Genomic DNA, 10,000 nt, shown 5'->3' on the forward strand with positions numbered 1-10,000 from the left:
TCACCATCACCATCACCATCACCATCACCATCACCATCACCATCACCATCACCATCACCATCACCATCACCATCACCATCACCATCACCATCACCATCACCATCACCATCACCATCACCATCACCATCACCATCACCATCACCATCACCATCACCATCACCATCACCATCACCATCACCATCACCATCACCATCACCATCACCATCACCATCACCATCACCATCACCATCACCATCACCATCACCATCACCATCACCATCACCATCACCATCACCATCACCATCACCATCACCATCACCATCACCATCACCATCACCATCACCATCACCATCACCATCACCATCACCATCACCATCACCATCACCATCACCATCACCATCACCATCACCATCACCATCACCATCACCATCACCATCACCATCACCATCACCATCACCATCACCATCACCATCACCATCACCATCACCATCACCATCACCATCACCATCACCATCACCATCACCATCACCATCACCATCACCATCACCATCACCATCACCATCACCATCACCATCACCATCACCATCACCATCACCATCACCATCACCATCACCATCACCATCACCATCACCATCACCATCACCATCACCATCACCATCACCATCACCATCACCATCACCATCACCATCACCATCACCATCACCATCACCATCACCATCACCATCACCATCACCATCACCATCACCATCACCATCACCATCACCATCACCATCACCATCACCATCACCATCGCCATCACCAACATTACCATTATCATTACCATTATCATTATTATTATTATTATCATTATCATTATCATTAGCAATATCATTACCATTATTTTATTATTATATTATTATTATTATCATTATCATTATTATTATCTTAATTATTAGCATTATTATTATTATTATGATTATTGCATATGATGATGATGTTACTTATTATCATTATTATTATGAATATCATTATCAGTATTATTATTGATATCATCTTAATTATTATCATTATTATTACAATTATGATTATTGCATATGATGATGATGTTACTTATTATCATTATTATTATTATTATTATTATTATTATTATTATTTTTTTTTTTTTTTGAGGGGGCGTGTGTGTGTGTGTGTTTGTGTGTGTGTGTGTGTGTGTGTGTGTGTGTGTGTGTGTGTGTGTGTGTGTGTGTGTGTGTGTGTGTGTGTGTGTGTGTGTGTGTGTGTGTGTGTGTGTGTGTGTGTGTGTGTGTGTGTGTGTGTGTGTCTGTATGTCTGTGTCTCTGCAACTGTGTGTGCACAAGTTTGCATGCGTGTGTGTAACTGGAGTAATTGGGGACAATGTGTGAGTTCAAGTGGTAAACAGGCATGGTTTACCATGTTTTCCATTTGAGGTCAGATAGTAACCTCACCATGACCAGTTGTTTGAGTGATGTGATGTCAGATGATGCTTAGTTATCTCTATTGTCTCTAGTGTCTCTAGTGTCTCTTTGTAATTTATTTCCCACTTTAGACTCTTAAACTTTCCTGCAAAAAACAAAACCACAACATTATAGGACCCATCACCGCCAAGGTGCATTGGACATGATATTAAGGGACTAGTCTGCAAGGGGTTAGATAAAAAGATATGCATTGAAAGAATTTCTTTCATATGTAGGTACATTTTAGATTTAAACAAAGGGTCAATACAAGACACGTATTGGGAGAGGTTAGATATAATTTAATTTTTTTTTTTGGGGGGGGGAGGGGAGAGTAAAAGCATGAGGAATACATAATGAATTTCAAGGTTTATCAAATTTTACCAAATTCTCCCACTATCCAAACATCACAGGAATGCATCATAAAACCATCTATGATAGTGAACCTTGGGGTCTCTCACCATCCATAACCCTACTCCCTCATCATCTGGCCCAGTTTGGATATACCACAAGAGCAATTGGGAAATGGCATTTGGGATTCTACAGACAGGAGTTCACACCAATGAGTCGAGGGTTTGAGTCTCATTTTGGATACTGGGGAGGCCATAAGGATTATTATGATCACACATCAATTTGTATGGTATGTTTTATTAGCTTGCCTGTGTGTGTGTGTGGCTTTGGATTGTCCATTTGGTTTTAAGGAGAACCATTGGGTATTCTTTGTTGTGGACACATAATTTTTCTAACTCAGGTTCTTTCTTCTCTTGGTGTTTTTTAGGTATAATTTTTTGAGTAGGACAGGAAGCTTTTGAATATTTGCCGGTACTTAGGGACCTAGGCCTTATAAACCGGATGTGAATTAACATTCTTTCTCTTTTATTCATCAGAAATACAGTCCCCAAAAGATTAATTTACCAATTAAAATAGTGCATTTGATTTTCAGAACAGTGCATGTAATACTTGTCCAGAGTGTATAAAACAAAACTGTACTGTCTTATGTGAGTTCTGTATTTAGTGTACATCAAGAATTCAATGATTTTAAGATTAACCCCTCCATGCTATTGTATCAGACACCTAGTACTGTCCTGGTGTCAGGTTTATTGCCATGATGCCGTACATGGTGTCCAAGGTGTTAGATATGATATTTTACTGGTATTTGTATTTGTGTTATGTGTTTGCATGAATGATTAATAATACATGTGCATGTGAGCTTGAGTGCATAAGCTTATGTTTGTAGTTTTTGTGAGTTCAGATGTGTTTGTTTAAGTATTTGTATATTTGTACTGATGCATCTGCACTTGTGTACATCTGTTTCTGTATACGTGTGTGTGATTGTCTTTATGCACATACCTATGTGTATATTTAATCCCTTCAAGTCCTGTAGGACTGTGTAGAAAGAATGGAAGAAGGTGATTTGGTGAAACTCTAAGGCACTCTGATGACTATTTTTACAAATGTAGCTGAAACTGGGATGTTTTAAGGAACAATTAGGGCAGGATAAAAGCTTTTTCAGGTTATAAGGGTCCTTGAGGGAAAGGTGAAGTATGATGAAAAAAAATGTGCCTTTAGTTGGTTATATTTAACAAAGATGTAAAAGCTTATACTCTTATCCTATTATTCTTGAATAAGCAAATTTCTGCCTCCAGTGAAAATTGATAAAATTATAGATTGTTAAAGTATGCATAGATTCTAATGAAAATTAGAATTGATGTATCATCTTTAAAAAAATATATATAAAAAGAAAAGAGAAAACTAACATTGACTGATGCCATTGTTCATAGGTCTTAACCATGATGTGATCTATGGGGCTCAGCCCTACGGCCTTCCCCTGGGTGAAAGGCTCCTGCCCCAGCACTTAGGCCAGCTGGGCTACATCTCCCATCTGGTTGGAAAGTGGCACCTGGGCATGGCTATAAAAGAGATGACACCAAACTACAGGGGCTTTGCTTCGCATTTTGGGTACTGGACAGGGCACAAGGATTATTATGATCATTCGGCACAGGAAGCGGTAGGAATAAGCATTGTCTTCTCGTGTGTTAGAGGAAGTGATTGTCCATTTTTGTGGTGGTTTTGAATTCTTTATTTTTCATCATTATTTATTCAGGGCTTTAGTAGGTAGACATGTGTAAGTCTGTTTAATGATACTGTGGGTTTTAAAATTTGTTGTTTCATCCAGTCAGGTAAGTATATTGCCAGTATACACTAATCATGTTCATAACTATTAAACTTTTTTCTCCAGAGTCAGATGGGGACATAGCCTAATATTCAGATTACTGTCTCACCCTTGAAGGTTTACAACACTCGACTATAGGTGGCCCACACCCTTATGGCCTAGACCTGGTAGAAACCCTCCTCCCCCAACGGTTGGCCAGCCTGGGTTATACGGCTCAGCACGTTGGCAAGTGGCACCTTGGCTTCTTCCAAAAGGAGTACACGCCAACATTTAGGGGTTTTGAGTCACACTTTGGGTATTGGTCAGGAAGGATAGATTACTACGATCATACGGCTTTGGAAAATGTATGTGGATTTAGATTACTCTGTTTGCATGCCTTCATTTAGTTTAATTTGTATATTGTTGTAAGAATACAGCATTTCATGTTTTATTTTTGATGGCAATTGGGAACAGTAAAACTGTGACAGGTTCACTTTTGTAATTTTTTATGTTCATGAAAGTATGAGATAATTCATATTAAGATGTATTAACATATAATATAAAAGAGTTATATATTATTTAGGACTGAATCAAGATATGAATACTACTAAAAAAGTATTCACCAAATTAGGTAGACAGCTTCAAGAATTTTTTTTGTGATATTTTGTAGAGGCAAAGATACTTGAAAGTGTACTATAGCCTTATATGATATGTTCAGTTTTTTATATTGTTTAATAATGGATATCAGTGATAGTGCCATTTAGAAAAAATGGCCAGACTATAACCTCAGTGTATGGGGATTCTTGCTTGCTTTATTAATCACATGAATGAAGTTGAATAAGAAATGATATCTCTCATATCTTTATTAGGCTATTTTTAACTCCAGGATTCTAGCTACAGTTAAACCTTAATCTCACAAGTAGAGATAATTTTGCAATGTTCTAATGCATACGATTTCTTGTGGAATCTCTGATGAGATGGGCATTTGGTAAAGGAACCATACACTTTTTTAAGGGCTGGCCTTTCATCTAATTAAAAGAAAAATTCAGTTATTGATTTTCGATGTTGTTTAATAATTTATTTAACCCTATGATGACGGTGCGTCACACTCGTGTGACACAGCCAAACTCCCAATGCCGGTGTGACGATTTCAATGCAATATTGCAATCGCCCGGCATTGGGGTTTTCGCGTAGCGCGTGCCCCGTCGGGAAAGGGTTAATGGGTGTTTGAGTGAAAAATATTTTCATCACTAAGTGTTTCAGAGACATATAGTATATGTTATTCAATGTTTTTTTTATCTGCACATGAACAGATATGGTTAAATTAACCCATTGTTGCCAGGACAGGTGGTCTATGACACCTAGCGGCACTGGCTAAAAATTAGAGGGACGGGGAAAGTGTTTCCTCTACCCTCTGGGTAGCGCAGACTAACCCAAACAAGATTTTTCCATAAATCCATCATAAAGTATGGGTTTAAGTTGACTTTAGAACCCTGTAGCTCTGGAGCTAGTGCTGTTACAACCATAATACTTCATGACTGTGTGCGGGCTTCAACTGTGAGCGGATCCTGATGTCTCCTCATGTATGCTTTGACACCCGTCTTTTAAGCCAATCAGTGCCGTCATGTATGTCATGACACCCGTACGAAATGGATTGATGAAGCCATGTTCATATTTACTTATTAATAATGATAATCAATCAAGCCCCAGGAAGCACTGATAGATAGCTGAATGAATTTTTGTCCAGATCTTTTGAATAATATTTTCTCACTTGCCTGCTCTTATGGATGCTATTTGTACTAGCAGTGATGTAAGTATATGATGCAATTTAAGCTTTAAGAGGGTTTATAAGAAAATGTAAATTGCATTTGAGAAAACTATATATAAACATTTGAGAGCTATTGACAAGTAGCATCACATGTATTGTGGTTTTATTTTCTAAATGGCTCGAAGCTCCAAAGTTGTTTGCCTTTTGGTCCTCTCTTGGTCAATGTTTATTGCATGATTTTTATTAAGACTTGCTTTCTTGCATTGTTATTCTTATAAAGTTACCCTGGATATATTTTCGTGACCCATTAGTACATATTGGATATTTTTCTCACACAGATAGGAAGGGTGCATATAAGCACAAAATAGGCTAAGGTTTGAATTTCTCTATATATTTATAGATCTGTTGCTATTGTTATTGATAATTTGTTATTTTTTGTGTAGTTATAGGCTTTTATTGAATGTCTTGGAATCTCTGAGGCTTAAGGGGACCATCTACATTTAACCTGTTGCCAGGGGCTATTTTGGCTCCAGATGGTCGAAACACCGGCACTGGCCGTGGCCAAGTGCTATACGCTCGATCACCTGGCGCTCTGAGTTTACAGTTTCTGACTAATGGAGATGGAACATTATATAATCCTTATTATATTTGGAAAGATCCAGTCTTTTCATATTTTTCTTCAAAGAGTGAGAAATATGAAATCAAAAGTGCTTTGAATTTCTTTACAAAAATGCACAATATTAGAAAGCTTTGACATGAATGCAAGACTGAAATTGAAAAAAAGTGGTATAGACAAGTCCCACTCACTCTCTTCATTGGTCAAAAATTACAACTAAAGTAAGGGCAGGGAGACCCTCTTCTTCCTTAAATTGTGATTTTTGGGTAATAAAGATGGGACTGGTTTCATTTGAGTCAGAAAGACAATGGTTTGGACTTATTATTTCCACTTTTTCTCATTTCTTGCATATTTTACTTATAAGATTGAGGGATATAAAAAAATGTAAGAGCCATGGCCCATCCATTGACTTTCTGATTAAGATAAAACTGTCCCATCTTCATAGGTAAGGAAAAATGCTACCTATATAAGTGGAGAAAGGCACCTTACTTTGCACCTGAAGGTTTTGAAAAAATTAATATCTTTTTTTGCTCCAGACAAATAAGAATCAATCTCTGAATTTAGGTAACAATGAAAGGGTGAAGATCAGAAAAAATGTAAATGGTCCTCTTAGTATGTATATTTTACCCATTTAGACTTGGCAAGTAGTAGTATATGTCTCAGGACTTGATGTGTTTTGCAATTGGGAGCATCGGCTAAGGTCAAGTTGATGTAGAAAAGATTCAGTAAGTGGGTAAGATTTGATTATTGCTTGGGCAGTGGTGATGGACTAACATTTGTCCTGGTATAGTTTTAGAATATGTAGTTACTTGTCTGGTGATGGAAATATTAATAGGCTTAGTTGCTGATTTTTAGATGATACTGAATAAACATTTTATTTGTAAAATTAGTAAGATACTATGGCTGATTTTTATGTAGTAGATTTGATTTTTATTTGATTTTTTTTTTTTTATTCATCAAATATGTACCACAAATAATGGATTATATTTTATGATGATAAGATTTTCCTTTTCTTAGAGATGTTTTGTAACTTACTACAAATTATAGATACAGCAATGCAGTTTAAACAGCCTGTTTTTTTTCATTATGAAATATAGATACAATAATGCAAATTCAAGTGTCTGTTTTTTTCCAGCCTGGCTACTGGGGTTATGACATGAGGAGAAATATGAGTGTTGCAGATGACTGCTATGGTAAGAAGAAAATCTCAGTGAAAGTTAAAATTAACCTCTACATAACAATATATTTGAATCTGGTCATTAACTCACATTTTTTAGCGCCCTGCCATGAATCTTTTACAGCGTGATCTATAGACCCTTAGGTCTCATCTGAGAGTATACACAAACTCAACACCCCAAGCCCAAACCTTGGTGGGATTCATGCCAATGGGATTACTGTAAAGGATGGTGAAACTGAATTGAAGAGCTTGCACCAAAACTCGTACTTTTAAACAACAACCCACCTCGAAACTTTTGCTGTATGATTTTCAGACCCTTAGCTCTCATCTAGGAGAATATAAAAGCTTTCCATTCCTGGGGTATATATATCGAGGTTGGGCTTTCTGTTGGGTCAGGAGACTGGCCTCACAGTTGCTCATTGTTCCACTATGATACTTGAACAATATATTCAAATACATTTATATTTTCTATAGGACAGGAAGACTAAGTACTCCCATGATTTTAGTTTGTGGACTTTTTCTTCATGTCTTTTTTTTTTGAGCACCTTATTGTAAAATGACTGTTACACATTCTTTTCATACAAAAGTTAAAATATAAAGGCTGTAAATTTATAATGATACTATTATGAGATTTTATATTTAGCTTGGTAGTAGAATATGAATAAAATAAAAGGAAGGAAGTTAGATGCTATTTTATTTTATTTTACTTGGCTTGATAGTTAAATATGAAAAAAGGTAAGTAAGAAAAGTAGAACTTTGGTAAGATCAAAATCTAAGTAATAGATATTCAAGATACCTTGTTATATTATTGGCATAAATGCATCCTGTGCTCACTAAGGGTAAAAAAAAAAAAATTGCTAATTTACATTGTTGCTAATCAAAATATATCTGAAAAGGATGTAACTGTAAAGTGTGAAAGGAGAAAATAGATGAAAAATAAAAAGAATTGCCAATTTACATTGTTAATAATCAAAATATATCTAAAAACGATATAACAGTAAAGTGTAAAAGAAGAAAATAGATGAAAAAAAGTGCATAGCTAACTCCTAACTCCCTTTTTCCCCATAACAGGCAAATACACCACAGACCTCTTTACCGACGAAGCGGTGAAGGTCATAGATCAGCACAACACGTCCAAACCCCTTTTCTTGTATCTTGCTCACCTTGCTGTGCACTCGGGCAATCCCTACGCCCCTCTGCAAGCTCCTGAAGATGTCGTGAAGAAGTTCTCGTACATCAAGGATGAGAACAGACGTAAATTTGCAGGTAAGGAATGCTTTCTTGAAGTATCCTTTTAAGGAAAATTATATTGTCTATGGTAATTGCCATCTTTTTATTGATTATATTTGATATACAATTGTTAGGATCAATGATAAGAACAGTGATGATTATGATGTTATTAATTTTATAGTAATTGTTATGATAATGATAGTAATGATTATAATAATAATGATGATGATTGTGATATAGTTATGATTATGTTTATGATAATTCTTATAATGATGACAATACTGATACTGATAGTGATACTTTTAATAATACTGTTTATTAATCATGATAAGGATGATAAGGGTAATAATGATAATAATAATGATAACAAGGATACTAATAACAGTAATAATAATAATGATTATAACAATAGCTATGATAAAAAAAAAGAAAAAAAGAAAATAAAAAAGATGAAAAAGAAAATGAAAATGAAGAATAAGAATAAAGATACAGATACAGATAAAGATAAAGATAAAGATAAAGATAAAGATAAAGATAAAGAAAAAGAAAAGATAGAGATAAATATAAAGATGAAAATAAGAATAGATTTAAAAATGAAAATGAAAATAGAAATAGAAATAAAATGAATATAGATATAAAAGATAGAATTAGAATGAAAATCAAAATTAGAATTAAAAGAAAGTAAAAAATATTGATAATATTAGTGATACCAATAATATTGAAAAGGATAATGATGATAATGATAATGGTGATGATGGTAAAATGATAATGATAATGGTAAAAATAATGATGATAGTAATAATAGTAATGGTAATGATGATAATGAGGATAATGATGATGATAATGGTAATGATAATGATAATGATAATGATAAAGGTAATGACAATGATAATGATGATAAGAAGTGATAAAATGGTGATATAAGAAGTGATAATGATGATAATCAAGAAATTATAATGACAGTGGCAATAAGAAATGATAAATAATAATGATTCTAAATTATGATACCATCAAAAAGTTATCCACAAAACTCAACTTGAAGATTCACCTTACATGACCTCTTCTCATAACCTCAGGAATGCTTTGGAAGCTTGATGAATCGGTCGGGAAAGTTGTGGGAGCGCTAAATGACCGGCATATGCTTCACAACTCGATCATCCTCTTTACAACGGACAACGGGGGTCCTGCCGCTGGCTTTAACCAGAACGCGGCTTCAAACTGGCCTTTGAGAGGGGTGGGTTTTGTGCTCTGTTGACTGGTTCAGACTGACAATGTGTTTGTGATATGGGTTATCTTATTCTGTATTATGCTATACTGTATTGTATTATTATACGGTGATTGGTGTTGTTTCAAAGGGATAATCTTCTTATGTTGTTATGTTGATGCTCAGACATTGTGTGTGTATATATCTATCTATCTATCTATATATATGTATATATATATATATATATATATATATATATATATATATATATATATATATATATATATATATATATATATATATATATATATATATATATATATATATATATATATATATATATATATATATATATATATATATATATATATATATACACACAATATATATACATACATACATAATACATAGATGGATATAGAT

The 10,000-nt window shown here is 34.5% G+C and overlaps 1 protein-coding gene across 1 annotated transcript in view; it reads left to right on the forward strand.

Annotated features, from left to right (window-relative positions):
* The window catches only part of LOC122253371 (arylsulfatase B-like), a 16,972-nt gene that overhangs the window by 4,402 nt on the left and 2,570 nt on the right, over positions 1-10,000 (forward strand). Inside the window, exons 3-7 of the mRNA XM_086542109.1 lie at positions 1,844-2,065; positions 3,212-3,438; positions 7,102-7,159; positions 8,215-8,409; positions 9,450-9,607. Of these exons, the coding sequence (XP_086398235.1) occupies positions 1,844-2,065; positions 3,212-3,438; positions 7,102-7,159; positions 8,215-8,409; positions 9,450-9,607 (860 nt within the window). The remainder of the gene's footprint in view (positions 1-1,843; positions 2,066-3,211; positions 3,439-7,101; positions 7,160-8,214; positions 8,410-9,449; positions 9,608-10,000) is intronic.

The sequence above is a fragment of the Penaeus japonicus genome, unplaced genomic scaffold (genome assembly GCF_977035675.1).
Source record: "Penaeus japonicus unplaced genomic scaffold, GWHDUDI00000001_assembly GWHDUDI00000011, whole genome shotgun sequence".
NCBI classification, from domain to species: domain Eukaryota; kingdom Metazoa; phylum Arthropoda; class Malacostraca; order Decapoda; family Penaeidae; genus Penaeus; species Penaeus japonicus.